General features: G+C 37.3%; 2 protein-coding genes across 4 annotated transcripts in view; one reads left to right on the top strand and one right to left on the bottom strand.

The window, feature by feature from the left end:
* The window catches only part of Tmprss11e (transmembrane serine protease 11E), a 93,028-nt gene extending 81,967 nt beyond the window's left edge, over positions 1 to 11,061 (bottom strand). For both annotated transcript variants that reach the window (XM_023704190.1, XM_023704193.1), the window contains exon 1: positions 10,921 to 11,061. The gene's annotated coding sequence lies outside the window, so the exon portion shown is untranslated. The remainder of the gene's footprint in view (positions 1 to 10,920) is intronic.
* A 103-nt stretch (positions 11,062 to 11,164) lies between these two features.
* The window catches only part of Ythdc1 (YTH domain containing 1), a 32,445-nt gene continuing 23,447 nt past the window's right edge, over positions 11,165 to 20,162 (top strand). For both annotated transcript variants that reach the window (XM_004644070.3, XM_004644069.3), the window contains exon 1: positions 11,165 to 11,537. In XM_004644070.3, the coding sequence (XP_004644127.1) occupies positions 11,510 to 11,537 (28 nt within the window). In that variant the 5' untranslated portion in view covers positions 11,165 to 11,509. The remainder of the gene's footprint in view (positions 11,538 to 20,162) is intronic.

The following is a 20,162-nucleotide window of genomic DNA, read 5'->3' as shown; positions in this document are numbered from 1 at the left end:
CCGCCTCGGCTTGGGCCACCAAGGAGGGACTTGGCTCCGGGGGTCCTGGGCCACCAAGCAGGTTGCGGGCTGCGCCTGGCCCCTCAACCCTCGTACCTCTTCATGGTACTAGAAGAGCTGCAGGGTTGCACTTGTGGGGCTCGTCCTCCTGGGACACTGGGCTGCCCGCCCCAGGAGATGGCACCAGCCAAGTCCCAAGCCCCACCCTCCTCACCCCAGCCCAAAAGTGACAGCTTACAAGCTCATGACAACTTGTATGTGCTCCCGGAGGGCAGCAGCCTTGGAGGCGACTGGACTCTGGTGTGACTGACCTGAGAGCTGCAGCACAACTGGCATGCTGCCCGAGTGGGCGTGGGGTTGCACGTGGGTGTGACTGGTGCCTTGGGGGTGGGGTGGGTTAACTACTATTCTTTTTGGCCATGATCTCCTTCCATTCCTTTTTTTCTTTTCTTTTTTTGAATTAAATGAATGGATCAAAATTAAATAATTCAAGCCCTGCCTTCAAAATGAAAAAAAAAAAAAATTTAGTATTGTTTAGCAAAAACAATAAAACCCAATTTTTTTAACCGTTAAAAAAAATAAAACAATACCAATATAATAAATGCTGGCCAGTTGCAGGGGGGGAAAAAGGCCTGCTGATGGGAATGTGCAGGCCCTATGGAAATCATTAAGTTCCCCAAAATATTAAAAGTACTGCTATCATATGATCTAAGTATAATGTTCCTTAATATATAAAGTCAGCCTATTATTCACAATTGATAATTACCAAGGTGTAGAACTAGCCTCGGTACATATAAACAAGTAAACAGATAAAGAAAACATGATACATATATAAAATGGACTTAATCAGCCTCAAAGAGTAAAATTTTGTCATTTAATGAAAAACAGATGACATCTGAGATGATCATGCTACGCCAGACCTGGAAAGACAAGTTGCATGTCCCTCCTGGTATATGGAATTTTAAAAAGATGACATGAAAGTAGAAGGGAGATCCTTAGTAAAAGGAGATCAGTAGCAGAGGGGGAGGGCAAGAGGGAGGGTAACTGGGGAAGGGGGATAAAATGTATTACATACATTGAAAATTAATGTTTAAAATTAATAGGCACTAATAAAAAGAGGAAGTTTTTAAACTCAGAAATTTTTATTGTACTTTTTAAAATATTGTATCATTAAATCTAAGTTATCAGATCCCATACTAATAAATTAATATTCTTTAAGAATAGATTTTTCACATTATTTTAAATGTTTCTTTATATTGCATCAACTTTATTCCTTTAGGGCATTTCTGGTTTGCCATGATGATCTGGGTTCGAACCACAGAAGCTTGAGTTTAAGGGCTTTGTTTCAGCAGGCACTTAAACAACTGAGCTATTGGGCAGGCCTCCCAACTTTATTCCTTAACAGTTGTGTTAACTTAATTATTAAATAATTGCCATTTTAAAAAAGTTTAGAGGTATAACCTCCCTGTTCAGTGTTATTTTTTTCAAATACTCTTCAGCTATTACCATAGTTTATTTCTGAAAATAAATCTTTCAATTCTTTCACCAAATTCTCCCTAAGAAAAAATTTCTAAATCATTTAAATAAAATATATCCCAGGTGTCTTATTTATCAGTATACAAATAAGCACCATAAAGAACTCGAAGAAATTTAGTTGAGCATGTTTTTTATCTCTAACAGAAAACAGATTTCTAAGAATTACAAGGAAAAGGAAAAAAAAAAACAAAAAATTACGAGTGTGGGACCAGCAAGATAACTCAGCAGACTAACTAACCTGCTTAGGTAAATTTAGGTAAGCGCAAGGACCATGATTCCATATGCAGCGCCAGCCTCGCCCCCAGGTTTAGTGGCATAAACCTGAAATCCCAGTGCTGGGGAGGCTAAAAGGATGATTACCATGAGTCTAAGCTGCGTAGTGAGACCCTGCAACAACCAAATACATCAATGTATTTATTACAGGGTCTACAGGGTCTTACTATGTAGATTGGATTTGTACTGGCTCTCCTGTTTTCAGCCCCCCAAGAACTGGGATTACAAGCGCATGTCACCACTCCCAGTCTCAATCACTGTCTCAGTGCACCCCGAGGGCAGGGCCGGCACAGCACCCAGAGGACCAACCCTGGCTGCTGCACTCGGCCTAAGCAGGCAATGATTATGTGATGCATCTGAAAGTCTGTCTCTTCCTACTGTGTTTTACTAGGTGGATAACCTTAGACAAAATAGTTATCCTCTCTAATCATCAGTGCCTTACTCTGTGCATCTGGGAACTAAACTCAGTCTGGGTGATTTTATGGTACATCAAAAATGTGATTAGAGGGGCCGGGGAGATGGCTCAGTGGAATAAGGGCTTCCCTGGCAAGCACAGGGGCCTGAGTTCAATCCCCAGTTCTGCCAATTAAAAAAAAAAAAAAATGTGATTAGACAGGCACTGAAAGTCATACATTGAAGCAGCACAGGGATAAAAGAATATGTTGCTAATCTGTCATGTTACACAAATAGACTTTGCTAGCTTGTAATGTTGTGACCTGAACATTAAAGGGTTTTTTTTTTTTTTTTTTGTTTTTGTATTTTACTACAGGGTCTCACTATGTAGATCTGACTCATGCTTCTCCTGTTGTCTGCCTCCTAAGTGCTGGGATTACAGGTACACATGCCACCATGACCTGTCTCAATGGTCTTCTCAGTGCTCCCCCGGGGTGGAGTCAGCACAGCAGGCTGAGGACTGAACACTGGCCCAGCCCTGTGCTCTGCCTAAGTACGTGCTTTAATCCGCTGAGCTATCTGGCCCGCCCTATCTAAAGATTAAAGTTTTTAAGTGTTTCAAATAGTAGAGGTTATAATGCCAAAATGATAATCGATCAATGTATAAAATGTTATCATCCTCATCTGAATTTAATACAAAGATGATCACTCATGTACTTAAGTCAATCGGCTCCTCTCATACCAATCATCTGCCTTTCTCTATTTTCCGATTCTCAGCATCATCTGAAATTTCTGCAAGGAACATCACTATTTCTAGGTTAACACTTTCTTTTTCTTCCAAACAAAATGACTGTTTTTATAAACATGCCTTTTGTTTTGTATTTTAATTTTTTTCCAAGTTTATATAATAAATATATATGCGAAGATAAAAAGGATCACTGTCTTTATTTGGAAAATACTTCATTTTTATAGCCTCAGTGCTATGGAGCACATAAAGATGGAATCTAGGATATAACCATAGTAGGAAGGCTTAAATATGCTATAAAATAATGAATCAACAGTAAAAAATGTTTGAGAGGTGAATTCTCTGCACTCACACTCCCTGAGCACCGCACTGCATGCCAATAATCCCTGAAAGTGGGAGGTTCTGTGAGGCCAGCCCCGTCATATAATTCAAGACTGGGATGGAATACATGTGAGTGTATCTCAGAAAGAAAGAAAAAGTGTAGAAAGGGAAGAGAATGGAAGGATTGATTTTAATTTTACTTCACATTTAAAAAATTATAACTGAATATTCTCCTGCTATACCCGATTCTATAAGATAAACACCAAAGCAGAGATTAGACAACTGTAACAGATCACCTTGATTTTGTTCCGGTGTGAAGCTGACAGCACCATATTGGTTTATCTCAGCCTGGCTGCTTAACATCATTATGGTGTCAAGCATTTCTACAACACACACACTTAGTAACTGTGGTCAAAAGATAATTTGTGTAGGATCTTGCCTCTAATCTCATCAATCACAAAAGCAGTTTTGAAACTGCTGATGTGTGTACTTACTGTTACAATGTAGGTACCAGTTGGGAGAAATAGCAGCAGGGAGGAAAAGATAAGACAAGAACACAAGAGGTGGGCCAGGTGGCAGCCATTGCCTGATTTGCAAAGGACCCCAAGAATGGTGAGTAGGGGTGTTTATCTATATTTTTGCAAAGCATCAGGAGACACAAGATTGCCAAACAACTAATGGTCATAATTGAGCAGGCAGGATTTTTTTCTCAAGACGGAGGTACCATGACTGCTTTAGGTACTCTGGCCTTCACCTGCCCTCCCACATATGATCAATTTGCTCCCAACATCTCTCCCTTTTCTGTTTTGCTGTGTAAATGATGAGTGTTCCCTTGCAGTTGGAGTAGATGTGTTTGGAGGACTTTTCATGTGATTAAGATGTGAAGTCCCAGACTCTTGATCCTACAAACTGAAAGGCTGACTTATACTCAAACACACATCTAACGGTGGAGCATGGATACGATAGCCACAATAAATATTTTCATTAGAATGTTTCACAAGGGGCCGGGGAGATGGCTCAGTAGGACAAGTGCTTGACTGGTAAACACAAGGATCTGAGTTCAATCCCTGGTTCTGCCAAAATAAATAAATAAATAAATAAAATCACAGATTTGGTACAATTTTGAAATCCCATTATTTTTTTTCAAATCAAGAAACCATGATTTCTTTCTTCTATTTTTTTTTTTTTTTTTTTTTTAAGGGAAGGGTCTACGGGGTGTTCAAGTCTCACTACTAGATGTATTTAGTTACTTGAGATTTTTTATTTGAATTATAATATGTATTTTTATCTTGAAATTGCATAAAAAACTGCAGTTTCATCACTCTCCATTTCATTGCACAGTCAACATCTATTCAATGTCTATTTTTATTTTACTTTTCACTTTTCCATTCAACCATGATTTCTTTCTTCTATTTCAGTATAGCTTTTTTTCTTTTTTTTTGGTGTCAGGAATTGAATAATTCAGTATAAAGGCAGTGTTATTATTGACATTTCTCTTCCTTTATGTCTAACAGATGGTTTCCACTCTACTATTCCTATATTTATATAAATATGTTATCTTCTTAAAAATAAACATAAAATTGTTTTGGGGTGTATTTACACATTTTTTATTTATAAAAATAGTTTTTTATTATTGAAGTTTTTATTTATAAATATATTTTGTATTTATACATTGTTTATTATGTGATTGTGTGGTGGATCAACACAGAGTAATAAGTATATTCATTAAATATATATTCTTTTATAATTATATTCATTAAACTACTCTGAAATAAAAATACATTCTTTTATAAATCTCATACTGATCTGTTGGCCATTATATTTTAAGGTAATCCAGAGATATATCAATCTAGAACATTATTTCTCAGTGTTAAATGTAACTTTGTATAGTTTCTCTCATTCCTCTCCCTTTTCTTTTCTGATAGGCACCTTTATCGTTCTTACTACAAACACTGTCATGAAGGAAAAAAAAAAAAAAAAAAACCTTATGGAAATGCAGAAGAAACCTAGAAATGTACTTGTTTAATCATGCACAGAATTTAAGTATAGTTTACCAAGTCTTCCACATTGTTCTGAAATGGCTCTGCCAGATTACTTTCTCTTAAGCATTTTCTTCTTTCCTGATGTCTACAACACTATTTGGTATTTTTATTTCATTTATTTCTTTGGTACTGGGAATTGAATTCAGGACCTTATGCTTGTCAGGCAGGCACTGTGCTGCTGAGCTATCTCACTGGGCCCACTGTTTGATATTTTGACTTTTTTTTTTTATTTTAGTACAGGTTGTACACAGTCTCAATACGTAGATCAGACTCGTAGTTATCCTCCTGTGTTCAGCCTCCCAAGAACTGGAATTACAGGGTGCGTGCCACCACACCCAGTCTCAATCGCCCTCTCAGCACACCCCAGGGACAGGGTTGGAATGGTAAACCTGCGATCAAACCCTGGCCACTGCGTATGCTTAAGCAAGCGTTATAGTCTGCTGAGCTATTTGGCTGGCCCTAGACTTTCTCATGGTTGTTTTAATTTGCTTTCCTGATTACTAACAAAGGTAAATAACTCTTAATGTGTTTATTATACATTTAGGTTTACCTGTTTACTCGTGTTTTTACATCAGTGGTAGCACTGAAATTTCATATACTGTAATTTATTGACATATCATTTTCTTTTCCTGATTTTGTAAAAAATTTATCTAAACATTTAAAAGTAAAACCCAGCTTTGAGTCTGCATAGCAGACTGCATAGCACATGATGAATAGTTTGTTCTGTACATATGAATGTTAAATAAATGAAGAAATGGAGAAGTAAATTGTTGGTGAATAAGCAGCTGCAAATCTCAATAGCATAATAAAAATGTTTATTTTTAAAAAATTTGATTAAGAATATAGAATGTATTTGCGGTACATGATTATATTCATCGTGTAAATTGGTACACATATATAACACATCTCATTTGATAAAATGTCTTTAGTTTTAGCTAAAGAGGTACACCAATCTGCATATAGTTGTGGTTGATGACATCTACTGGGTATAGCTCCACTCTACAGTTCTGTTGAGGTCTAACTGAGAAGCAAATTTTAGATTTAAATAATAAAAATGTAAAACTTTAATAGGTTATATGCTTTAATACGTTTTTAAAATATAGGACGAAAAGTGATACAGAATATTTTGTAAGCCACTAAATCTAGAGAAAAACCTCAGATCCTGATTTGTCTGGAAAATATCTTGAAAGATGAAACTTATTTTCTCTATTTTATTACAATTTAATATACTTTACTTATATTTTCTGACTTTATTTTAATGTATTTGGTTGTTACAGGGTCTTACTATGCAGCTCAGTCCTGCTTTCAGCTTCCCCAGCGCTGAGATTACAAACTTGCACCATTATGCCCAGACTCTAGCTGGCTCAGCATGCCCTGGGGGCAGGGCTGGCAAGGCATGTGGTGCCACGAATCAAACCGTGGTCCCTGTGCTTGCCTAAGGAGGTACTTTAATCCACCAGACTACCTTGCGGACCCCTATTTTCTGATTTTAAAGAAGTTTCTAATATTTCAAATTGCTTTATTACAGACTATTTCAATCTTTAAAGAATATAACATATTCATTTAAAAAACAAGTAAAGCGTATTTCAGAAAAGTACATAGTCATCAAAGGTGTCCAATGGCGGAGTTACTATCTACCTAGTTTACATGGGCATATCAACTGTTAGAGTAAGGAAATAATCCCTTGTCAATGGCAGATAGGAGCTGCCTTCAACCCTTTCCTCCATGAACTGCCACTGCTACAGCTCAACATGCAGCCTCATCATTCTGACCCAAGGGTGACACATCACCAGAACCTGTTCTTGTTGGTAGGTGCTTTCATCTGTCAATTTCCAGACTGTGCTAGTGGTTATGTATTTTAAATACCACCGATGATTACAGAAAATAGTGCGTATTTGCATGTATACTGTTATAAATATATAGGGATTTTTTTCTTTTTTGCCCATTTTTTCTCCAATAAACACAACACACCTGACACCTGTGTATATTGCCTCAACCCTCCAGGATGAAGAAAGTGGTCTAGTCTCTTCTGAAGCTGTTTGTATGAAGTGTGCTATGGCAGTTCTTGATCTAAACATAATGCAGAGCTTGTGCTGCCTACATACTTCTACATCTCCTGGTTACCTCCCTATTTTTTCTCCTTTCTTATTCACATTATCTCCCAAGATATCTTTAAGTAGGATTATTTTCAGTGTCAGTTGAGGCTTTGTGTGCTTTATAATAAGTTACTTTAGTCTTCTAATTAATTTGATATAAAATTCTAATGTCTCACGTCAACATTTTCTCTGTGCTATTTGTCTAGATACTATTATTCTTAAGTCTTGCAAAATTCTTTAACTGTCTTATATTTTTTAAGGAATACTTTTACCTGCTGATCCTTCCAAAGTTCACTGCCCTTATTTCTTTACTCACTAGTTTGTTCCTTAGATATATTCACTATGAAAAACAGTACCAAGGTTTGTCTAATATTATGCTGAGCTCTATGGTTTTGATTTAAAATGGGCCCCAAAAGTCAGCTCAGAAGTGGGACTTTTGGAAGGTGAGTGAATAATGAAGTACTGCATTTACTCCACTGCTGAGTTCACAGCTGAATGTGTTGTTAAAAAGTGAGGCCTGTTCAAAATAGACAAGCTATTGGAGCATGGTGTGGAAGGGTGTATTTTTGTCTTTAACAACTCTTTTTTTTCTCTTTGTTTCCTGGATTCCATTGGCTGAGTATCTTTCTTCCATTGGGCCCCTTCCATCATGCTATCTCTGCCAACCATGCACAGAAATGCTCCTCCTTCGAAGAGACACCGGACACTTTCAGGCTATTATGTATTTTTGGCACCAGGAAAGTTGACTGCTATTTCAGCTATTAGATTAATTTGTACTTTGTATCACTAACTGGTGCTTCATAAGTGATTTTTGTAATGAATATTTTCAGTTTCCTCCCTTAGACCTTTAAGGATGTTATGTATTTTAAAAATCATTATGCTTATCAAAATTTATATTTTAGGGCTAGTGTATTTATTTGGCTTCCTCTTAAAGATTTCTCAGTTTTCTTTCATTTTACTTCTCACTTTTGTTTTCCTCTGATCATCTTGTCCCTTTAGGATCTGCAGTAATTTTCACAGAATTTAATAGCCAAAAGAGTAAACAACTATGAACAAAAAACCATGTAGACTACTGAACATGTTAGAATGGACAGATGGCCACTATAGCTGACAGATACAATTGCTGAATAAATGTCTAACTGGTTATTTTGTTTACTGTCCAGGTTAGTATACTATTTTGATGCTATAAAGTGACCTTAAATGTGATTTTATCTGAAGTGTATAACAACACAATTTCTAAATTTTGTCTCTATAGCTATAAAAATACAATTCAACAATTTTTAAGACTTAAGAGTATTTTTTAAGATCATAAAACATTAAATAGGGTAAGGGAAAACACTTTCAGGAAAAGGCCTGTAGTTTTGACTGTTACCTTGTCAAATTAACCAACAAAGGTATTATTTTCTTTCCCAGACTCAATGCAATATCATATTAATAAGAATGGATTATTTTAAAGAGGGCTTATTTATATCAAAGCTTATCACAAACAATGGCATAATCTTCTGTCTCTGATCTCTTTTTAAATGTTTTGGTCCAACACTTCAGAGTGAGGATGTTTTTTAAGGACTTGCTTTCAATTAATTCATCTTGTCACTAGACAGTTTGTGGTCTTCTGGTCAACTAGTCTTTAGGCATTTAAATATAATATGTACGCACAGGATGTCTCAGTCTGATAAAATATTATGATTCTAGTTTCAAAAGTGAATTTAGAAGAAGTTCATTTTCCTCTGAACATTTTGTGTTTCTTTGAGATAGAGGGAAGGAATGTATTTCAAGGGGCTGGGAAGGTAGCTCAGTAGAATAACCACGTTCCTGGCAAGCGCAAAGTCCTGAGTATGAGCCCTGGTACAGGAAAAAAAAAAAAAAAAAAGGAATGTATTTCAGATTGTCTTTTAACTGTATCAACTAAGAGGAAAATACTTGCATCAAGTCCATCACAGTCAAAAGCAGCAGCTGCATATTTGTATGCCAGGTACCCCAAATTGCTAAAATATCAAACTTAGCCAAGTAAGAAGTCTCCTGCTGGTTTTTTAACCATTTCCCTGCCAAAACCCTCACCACTGGTCAAAAACAGACAAAGCAAACAGCAGTGATATATGTTTTCTCTAATAGGAAATTAGAGCTGGGATGAAGTTTAGAGTATTATGAGCCATACTGAAAGGTATTATTGAATTTTATAGTTACACAATGTAATGCAGCATTTATACTTATAAATGAACTTTGATATACATAACTTATTTGATTTTTTTTTAACAGAACTGGGGATTGAACTCAGGGCCTTGTACTTGCCAGGCAAGTCCTTATTCTACTGAGCCATCTCCCCAGTCCCTTTTTTTTTTTTTTTTTTTTTTTTAACTTATTTGATCTTAACAGTAAAGCTAGGTAGTTTACAGTGTCTTAACTTTATATGTGCAGAAATTGAAGCTATATGACTGCTCAAAGGCAAGTAAAGTTGAGCCCAGCTTCTTATTGGACAAATGATAAAATTAAGGAACAAAAACAATAATATAGTCAGTTGTATGATTACAGGCAGAATACAGACCTCCTAACATTCACCCTTCTTTACTGATAGTTTTTTCTTCTCTTCACAGTTCTTGTTTGGTTTCTCTTGTTGTGGGCCACTCTCTTGGAGCTCCACTGAGATTAAATTTTATCTAATACTATAATTGTTACAAAAGTGACATGTACAAATGCACTGGGGATGCGAGGGAGACACCTAATTTAATTAGGCAGAGATTGTTAAGAAAGGATTCCCAGATAAGCAGGATGAGCTGAAACTTGTGTAGTAAGATAGTGGTTTTTAGGCAGTAAGTGCCAGGAGAGTATTACAGAAGGGGCAATGAAATAATTCATGGAGTTAGTCTCCTACTACATATGTCTCCATGGTAGTATGCATTATACTTAAAACTCTCCACCTGAAGTGTAAATTGGCCATCGTCTGTGTCTTAGCTTCCTTTCTTTCCTAATTAATGTAATTAAATCAGTGACAACTTGTGTTAAAAAATTATGCATATGCATTTTAGAGAATACATCATAAAAGGAAAAATCAACTATAATAACAAATACAAAGACATATAAGGCAAACACAAACATAAAAACAAATATAGGGTGAAAATCATTAAACAGAAATACACTGCCAAGTTAGAGACAAATGTCAATCATGTAAATATATTTTTCTTTAGGTAATCCTTTTTCATAGTAAAATACATAAATAAAAGTGAGAGGATGCTGGGAATTTCTTTCTTTTTTTTTTGCAGAACCGGGTATTGAACTCAGGCCCTTGCACTTGCCAGGGAAGCGCTTATTCCACTGAGCCATCTCCCCGGGCCCTCTTTTGTGTTTTAATACAATTTATCGAAAGTTTACTTATGCCTATCTTTTTTCTGCTTTTGGCAGAAAACAAATATCAATAGTTTTTAACCCGAGGGCCTAGAGCAGTATTTAGGAACTTAACTGTGTGACTTAACAAATGAACAAACATTAAATAACAACCTTTTTGATTGTCAGTTCTTACCTAACTACTCACGACTTGCCAGAGGCCTCAGCGAAGAGTTTCAGTTAGGACAACTGCATCAATTGGGTGCCACAGCCTAGTAACCCGGCCATAAACAACCCACAAAAACCTCACTCTCCAAGTAGAAGCTGCTTCCAGAGACTTCCGGGCCGTGCGGGGCGGGGCGACGTGCTGACGTCACGCCGGCCCGTCGCCGCGCTAACTCCCTGCCCCCTGCGCACTGTGACGTACTCAGAGGGGAACGGAGCGTACACAGCGCAGGGCATTTCGGGAGGAGGATTGTTTCGCACAGGAAGCAGGCTCCATTTTAGCGCCGCTTGCCGTCGCCATCTGTTTCTCTTTTCTCCTCTTTACCCTGCCTCGGCCCGAACCTCAACGGAAAGACTGCGCCTTGACTGCTGGAAACCGGAAAAAAGGAGAGAAGCGGGCGTGGAGGAGGGCGCGTGGTCGAGGCCAGTGCAGAGCGCGCAGCCCGTCGGACGGACTGACGGACCGGCCTGTGAGACCCCCGCCGCGGCTGCGGCGCCCGCCCGAATCGCATCCCAGTGGCGGCGGCGGCGGCAACGGCGGTGGAAGCCGGAGGGGCGCCATGGCGGCCGACAGCCGGGAGGAGAAAGGTTGGCGCGGGGAAGGTGACGGCGGAGGCGGGGCGGGGAGGCTGGGTCGCGGCTGGCGCGGCGGCGGCCTCTCCGAGGCGGCGCTGTGGCGGGGCTGGGGCCTGCCCTCGCCTGCGCGGGCTCTGGAGGGCCGAGCTCTTCGTCTCACGCAGGGTTTTCTTCAGCCCTGATCCGCCCCACTTTCCGTGGCTGGGAGCGGCCGGGCGAAGGCCTGCTCTGAGTTGCAGGCCTGTAGGCTTAGTTCCTGGTAGGGTTATGCGGATGTAATGCGTGTTTTCCGAGCATCGTTTCTCTGAGGCGTAATTTCGAATATTAATGCCACCTTTACACTGATAGTCTGATAACCACATGTAATGGGACAAGTATATTATTAATTACCGGAAATATGGGCAAGTAATTTTTGGTTGTTTCGTTAAATAGGCAGAATGGCAGGAAATACTCTTTTTGTTCAAGTACTTTGTAAAGCATAAGGCTTTAAGAAATAATGTCTCCCCTACCCTCACCCCAGCAGCTATTTGCTAGAAACGTAGTACATAGTTCCCAGGGAGTACAACTAGGAGCAGATGGGTGCAAGTCCGTTGGAGGGATAAATGGAACAACTTGTGTTGGTAAGCTAGAATGCCATTTCATCATATTCAGCTCTCGAGCTCTACAGATATTAACGTAGATGCTGGTTCAGTTCCTGTCTGGAGAATAGATTAGATTGGATGCTGCCTGCTGATGTAAGATCTTTTTCAACCCTAATGTTAATCTGATAGTTTTCGAACAGTTATAGTTGATAAAAATGTGCACCAGTTGTGGGCCCATTATCACTCAAATCTCTTGTGTGCCTAATTGGGTTGATAATTTGCCAAAAGGGCTCTGGAGTCAAGGTGCAGTAGACTTATGATCCTCTTTAATTTTTCTGTTTCCACCTCAAGAGAAACTTCTTGCACTTTTCAGTAAATTGATTCTGGGATAAGGACAAATTTGGGGAGTGGATTGGTTAGGGTGTGCTAGCAGTTTGATTAGATTATAGCAGTTTTATTTTCCAGCCATAAACTAATCCCCACAGTACTCCCATACCCCCCTCTTTTTTTTTTTAAGAATTCTGGAAGAAGTAACAGGAAAATATGGCTTTACTGAAAAATGCAAAGTACTTTTTATTAGTGAATTCAGATAATAAATAGATCATAACAACAATTCATTTAAGGTTTTATTGTCTAGGTATAGTTTGTAGGTTGTCCAAATGGAAATATGTGGTGGTTTTGATAGGTGAGATGAACTAAACTCAAAAATAAATAAAATCTTGTACTACTGAAGAATTCTTTTGTGAAGATTAACATACATTAAATCAGTAATAGACTGTAGGGAATGTAGAAGAAAAATGGTGGTTTAAAAGTTTTCCTTTAAAAATGGATTAATGATCATGTTCTCAAAATACACGATATTCCTAATGAGTAGTAGTAACATAACCTAGAAGTAATGGAATAAATGTTCAAACTTTTGGAAGGGTTCTTTACCTCTGTCTCCTGTTTGGTTTTTGTTTGTTTGTTTGTTTGTTTGAAGCTTCATTTTCACAAATGTGATGCAAATTTTTCTCTTTACAGTCACAAGAAAAAAAACGTTTGGGCCATCGGGGCATGGTGATGCAGACCTGTAATCCCAAGACAGGCTGAGACAGGAGGATTGCTATGAGTTTTAGGGCCAGCCAGAACTATATAGTGAGACCTTGTCCCATACCCAATGCTGAAACACACACAGACCTGGGCCACATGGAAAACTGGCACATAATACAAGAAGTGCTTAATTTTGGAACCATTTTAGAGTAATCCATGGCATGACACTTGATCATTGTCATATGCCTAGAATTATGAGACTTAGTATCCATGCTTCACTCTTCTCTTATACCTGACAAGGAAAAGTGGGAATGTCAAAACATTGTCATCAATTATCTGATGTGAGACATAAGGAAATTATAAGGTTAAACACTGAGGATTTTAGTTATTATCAAATATGAAGTTCTTAAATCTCATAAATTGTGTAAGATCTTAATAAAACATGAGTTTAAGTTGCAAAAATGGTGTATACAGCAGTTGTGTATAACACAGAATAGTTGAGGTTTTTTTGATTTTTGAAGGACATCTTGGTATGTGGTTCAGTCAGACTTTAAATTTATTGTCTACATAGGATAATCTTAAAGTTACATTCTTGTCTCAGCCTCTGGGGTGTTAAGATTACAGGTTTGTGCCAACATGTTTGGCAAAAAATCTAAATTGTACAGCTGTTCAGCTGGAATTTGTGGATTAGCTAATTAATACGCAAAGATGATGCTTTTTCTGCAGCGCTTCTAGAAGATCAATACTATATAACTGGGCAAATTGTCAATTCCCTGTGATTCCTGTGAAAAATTAGCTTTGGAAGGTTGCTTGTTGGTAAATATTTGTATATGAGGAGGAAGTCTTCTATTCCTATAAAAACTGTTTAAATTTATTACTTAAGCATTTATAATTTACATACAATAAATATCAATTTGATCCAATATTGTATGTACATGTTTCCATTTCCTATGTAAACATGCTTTTTACATTGTTAGAGTTGAAGCTCCAAGAGGACAAGAAGTATGTTAGTGTTATTCATCAGGTTCCTTGTGTTGCAGTAATTTTCATTGTATGTTTTAAATATTTATGGTTGGACTTGACTAGTAGTTGACTAAATTGAGATATGAAATCCAAAGGTAAGAATTTTCTCAGCTGTAGTGCTTGTGGACATACATGCAAATATGGACGCACACACACACATATATATATATATATATAGATGTATATATGAATACTATGAGCATTGCTATTGAAAGACTAGCATAGAATTACATTTCAGTGGGGTATAAAATATAGGATACTTGACACTCCTTTTTCTTCCTAACCAATTATAGAAGATGAAAAATTTTAAATTCTATCCCTGGGCTTCAGTTAGTACCTTTTGGAAGATAAAAATTTGTTAGGATAGAAAATCCAAGCCTCTGAACGTTATTTCTAAGAAAGATGATTTTGAATAAAAAATGGTATTTTTTCATTCAATGAAATGAGTGAAAATAATGCTATTGACAGAGGTAGAGACTAATATAATGTGAAATGTACTTTGTAAGGTAATAGAAGATAGGCTCCAGAAACTCTTCCTTTCTTAAGTGAATTAAAGACCTATAACATGCTTTGTGCCTGGGTTGGAAAACAAAATGTGAAGTATGTATATTTAAGCTTTGTTTTCTTTTTAAAAATACTAAGCCTTAATATGTGCTGATTCTTGAAGTATTTTTGTATCTTCTGACCCACAAGCTTCTGTCCCAGATAAAGCTTATTTTCTACATTTCTCTCCCAGAGTTGACTTTTGTGACTCTGAGTCAAAAATTTCAAGACTAAGGTAGCATTATGATATAATGGAGAAACCACGGAATTTGAATACAGAATTGTGAGATATAAAATTTTGGTTAAGTCACTTAGTTCTTTGGGCTTTTATTTAGAATTTATATTTTGGAGAGAAATTCTTTTTTCTTTTTCTTAAAGAATTTATTTTTTTTCAAAGTTTTATGGATAAACAGATAGCAATGAGACAGTTTCAAATCCAATCGGAAGTACAGTTTCAACAAATAATACACTGCATATATTCTTCTTAGTGGTTAATTGCTGTACAAGAAGTGGACTTGTGATCCTATTTACAAACACAATTAGAACAAATCATTCTATTCATTAAGAGAATGCAACTATATATCTATCCCAACCACTTTGAATACACAGATACAAAATGGACATTCATCGGTATACCCCATTTTTTCTAAGTTCTGCTATTGAATATTATAGGTGTGTAAACTCAGCAAAATATTCTAAAAGAGTCCAGTAGCCCATAATAGCATTGGATCTTCTGTTTAACTGGCAATGTCAGAAATTATTGACCTGAGTCCCCCACAGCTCAACATAACAGCATGGCTTTATTTCCTATATTTCGTCTTCATACTTTTCTACTGGATGGTTAAGACCAAGGTAAAGCAGGACCTATGCAACAAGAGTTGTAGCTTTTTGGTCTGAGAAGGTCAACGAAATGTCCTCAGGATTTATCTTGAGATCCCGTACCTCAGATTGTAGAACCTTTGTCAGTGCAGCCATGTGGATGAGTCACGGCCATTGCTTGGCCAGTGTGCTCTCTGTGAAAGCCTGAGAGAGTGTCTTCTCCCCATGTGACTCTCCTTAGGCACACTCCACGTCATCGATCACTTTCCTCTTTGGCCTCATAATCTTCTTGATCAGAAAATTTGGGACACTACCGAGGTACATGACGTTACAGTACAAGTTCTCATATGTCCTGAGTCTTAATTGACCTTAGAAGGTTAGGGCCAAAATGTTGGCATTCCTTGTATCCCTCCTTTTTCTCTAATTTTGGTCTGCAAACTTAGGTTGTTAACCATCCAGAAGACAAGCTTATTGTTAAACGATTTAGGCTCTTAAGCTTAACCTCACTATCTGTCTGCATTTCAAACATCTTAGGCATCATAAGGAGCAGGTATTTTTCATTAAGTAGTGATATGTTGAACTTTAAGTCTCTGAATAATATGATAAAAACATTTTAAAAATTACATTATATTTTAAAAATAGGATAAAGAATTATATACTTCTCATGTTTGCACATAAGTCCAAAAATCTCATCATATACAACCTTGAAGCAGGACAGTCCCACAATATTCCTTTTCCTGTCTCTGGCTTTCATTCACCACCCCCTTCTTCTTGAACAACCACCTACCCGAGAGACATCATAGCAGTAAATGGCATGTCATGACAAGCTGCCCATATTCAGACTACCAGAATGACAGGCACTCAAACATGAAACTACTGTTACAAATTACCATCTAGAGTGCAGTAGCTTAGTTCACAGGTATCAGTATATATAGTTAGTCAGGGTGAGAAATTCTTAAGGCTAAACCACCTACTGTATTTTAAAAGCCAGTTTTCATGTTTATCTAAAGTGAAACTTCTCTAGTCAGACAACACAGAAATAGCTTACTTTTAACATCCTCCAGTTTTTAAACAAGTTCCAAAATACAATGATTTCTTTTTATTTCTTTGTTTTACCTTTTGTGCCTGGCAGTCTGTATCTTTACCTCAATGGGTCGGTGTGTGTTTGTGAAAGTGACTAAAATTGTACTAGCTTGCATGAAGAGTGATAATGTTGAGTGATAATAAAGTCCAAATACATTAGGTTATATGAATATAAAATATGCACAAATGATAGTATGTTTGCAGAGGAATCAGACTATTAGGCTACTACTAGATTTTTAATTAAAGCAACATTAAAGTCAAATTCCAAGTATCCTGGTTAGGGAATAGAGGTGGATACTGAAAGCATTATATCTTCTCAGCATAGCCAGTCTTTGCTGTAGTTGAATAGGATTGTCCATGTTAGCTTTCCTGCAGGTTGACAAAATAGGGTGATACAGTAATATTTCAGTTAGCAATGAGCAACATATGTGAAGGCCATCCCTTAGCATTTATATTGCCTAGTCAGTCTTGTACGTCAGTGAAGAAGACTGTTCACAATGTTTACAGTTTGAGAGAATTGCCTCATTATACATTTCTCTAAACATATTCTCCTTTATGCTTGGCTGTATGCTAAAAGTGTACTTATGTGTCTTGTGCCTCAGTGTCTTCAACTGAGCTTTAGTTTATTTGAAATTGATGGGCCCGGGGAGTTAGCTCAGTAGAATAAGAGTTTCCCTGGCAAGCGCAAGGGCCTGAGTTCAATCCCGGGTTCCGAAAAAAATAAAAAAGAAAAGAAAAAGAAATTGTTTTCTGGGGCTGGGGAGATGGCTCAGTGGAATAAGCGCTTCTCTGGCAAGTGCAAGGGCCTGAGTTCAATCCCCAGTTCCGCCAAAAAAGCAAAAACAAAAAAAATTGTTTTGTACTAGTTTTATTCAGGGGTTGTAGAAATGCATATTAGGATGAGGCAAATAGTATGTTAAAAGATAGTAGTATGTTAAAAGTAAAGAGCAATCATGTTCTGTGTTCACATTGTAGTATTAGTTAAGCAGCACTAATTTACTGAGCATAAACCCAGATTGTGTCCTGCAGAGGCTTTGCATTTTAACTTCTGTGTGTTGTGACTGTTCCAGCTGGTGGTTTTCAGGTGAAAATGTGGTCTCTTGTCATCAGTAGTCCTTAAATTTAAAAATGTGGGATTTTGCATTAAGTCTTCAGAGTTTAAAAAACATCCAGTAGCTAATTTTGAAATGGAGATGCTATTAAGCATTGAGCAATTTTTTTTTTTTTTTTTTTAATGTATTTGGTACCAGGGCTTACTATACAGCTCAGACTCATAGTGATGCTGTTTTCAGCCTCCCCAGTACTTTGATTATAGGTGTGCACCAAAAAGCCTGGTCTCCATGGCCAGCTCAGCATGCCCTGGGGGCAAGGCATGTGGTACTGGGGATTGAACCCAGGTTAGTCTATCTTGCCAGTCCTGAGCTTATTTTTTTGTACATTTTTAAAATACTGATTTTATGCCATCTCAATTTTGAAACAGTTTGGAAGTTTAAAAATGATTTTCAACATCTGTACAGTTTTCTTTTTAGACATCCAAAAAACGGTCAAGTTCTTTAACTCTTTAATAATTAGTATTATGGTAGAGCACATGTTGTGTTTATAGAACTTTCATTGGACATTACTAACATGTTCTTTTTACTGTTAATAATAGCCAGCTGGAGTGTTAATATCAAACTACTTTAAAGTAATTGAATGTACTGTATTGTATACTTAAAACTATTTATATGCCACATGAATAATGTTAAATTTCAGAACAATGAAAATGATTTAAAGTGCTAAAGTAGTTTAAAGGAAATTACTCTAGACCAAGTGAGTATTACCTTATGTTTATGTATTTATTTTTTCTGTGTTTAGGACAGTGTCTGCAGGATCTTACTACATAGATGGGACTTGTGGTGATTCTCCTGTTTTCAGCCTCCCAAGTGCGGGGATTACAGCGGCACCCCACCATGCCCAGTCTGCATTGCTGTTTCATGCCAGGGATCGAAACCTGGCCGCTGTGCTTTCCTTAAGTAGGCACTTTAGTCTGCAGAGCTGTCAGGCCTGCCCCATATTACCTTACTTTTAAAGAGATTATTTCTTTCCAAAAGAACCCCAGCCTGAAGCTACCATAACGATGACTATAGAGAAAAATTATTGAGAAACCCTAGTTACCTTTAATCTTCAGCCTCAATGCAACATAGTAGTCTTCAGATGCTTCTATCTCTAGATGTCTGCCTGCAGCCATAAAAGAGGCTGTAGTTGATTTCCAGAACCATGAGCAATAAGTAGTAGCAGCCAGAGACAGCTCAGCAGCCAAAAGTGCCTGCCTGTCAAACCTGATGTCCTGAGTTTGAGCCCCAGTACTGGGGGAAAAAAAATGATTTATTGTCTTGCTGTCTTAATCAGTAGTAGGTAATTAGGACTTGAATATAAATTTATTGAAGATGGAGAGTTTTGTGATTTGCTTTTTAAATTTTTTATAATATAACGTCCCAGTTTATTGGAAGCTTATTAGAATATAATAGTGATAAGGGCTTATAGATTAAGATACTTTTCAGGAGATTTAATTAATTGCCCTCTTACCTTTGCAAACAAATCTTTTTATTCATAGTTCATCTTATTCAGTGTGAATAAACGAGCTCAAAAAGACAGTATTTGCCCAGTACCTAACTCTGAAGAGGCAGCTTAAATTTCCTGACTTCCAGAACTTTCCCCCATGCATCATATTTCAGTGTATATATAAATGATTTCAGTGGGGAAAAAACTACCATAGTGAGCCAGTCAAGTAGTCGTGCTAAGTTACAAAATCCTGTCATTATTTTTTAAAAATCTTGAATGATAAACACACTTATAGCTGCAGGCTGTGCTGGAAAAGGCTATAGGTCAAGTTTGGTTTTTTGGCATCTTGTTTGCTAGTTTGTTATAAAACTGCACAGTTGGTATGTTAATATCATGGATAAAATTACAGCAGTAAGTAGGGTGTTAATATCTATGACCTTTTAACATTTTGTATCTGTATTAAGTCCTTTATACTTTTATATGTAATTTCCTACATCTAAGTGCCTATAGGCTTGGGAAGCCTGAACTGAATCCTGATGTTCATCTGTACTGAACAACTCTAGTCATTTGAATTTTTGAGCTTCTACCCCCACCATAATTATTTTTTATGTGGTAGGGCTCAGCCACCTCACATAAGCGGGATACGTACTTTTCTGCTGACTTGCTTACTTCACCTCGTTTTTTTTCATCTGTAAAGTAATTACAGAACGTGCCTTTTCTTTCATTGGTATGTCTATGTGATGTGAAAGGGCTAAAATGTTTAAGTGACAAGATATTTCTTAAGCAATGGTTCATGTCTTTTGTCTACAAAAAAGTTATTGGTACTTTCTAAAATTGTAATTAGTATCTGAGTTGGAATTTGACACTTTTATTTTTTTTTTTAATTTTTATTCATTTGAGAGAGAGAGAGAGAGAGAGAGAGAGAGACCAGCTCAGCCCACCAGGGGGCGGGGCTGGCTGGCATGTGGTGCTGGGGGATCGAACCGCGGTCCCTGATGCTTTGCTAAGCTTGTTCTAA

The sequence above is a fragment of the Octodon degus genome, unplaced genomic scaffold (assembly GCF_000260255.1).
Source record: "Octodon degus isolate 3935 unplaced genomic scaffold, OctDeg1.0 scaffold00191, whole genome shotgun sequence".
In the NCBI taxonomy this organism is placed as follows: Eukaryota; Metazoa; Chordata; class Mammalia; order Rodentia; family Octodontidae; genus Octodon; species Octodon degus.
Note: the sequence above shows the minus strand (reverse complement) of the source record. Positions and strands in the feature narration are given on the sequence as shown.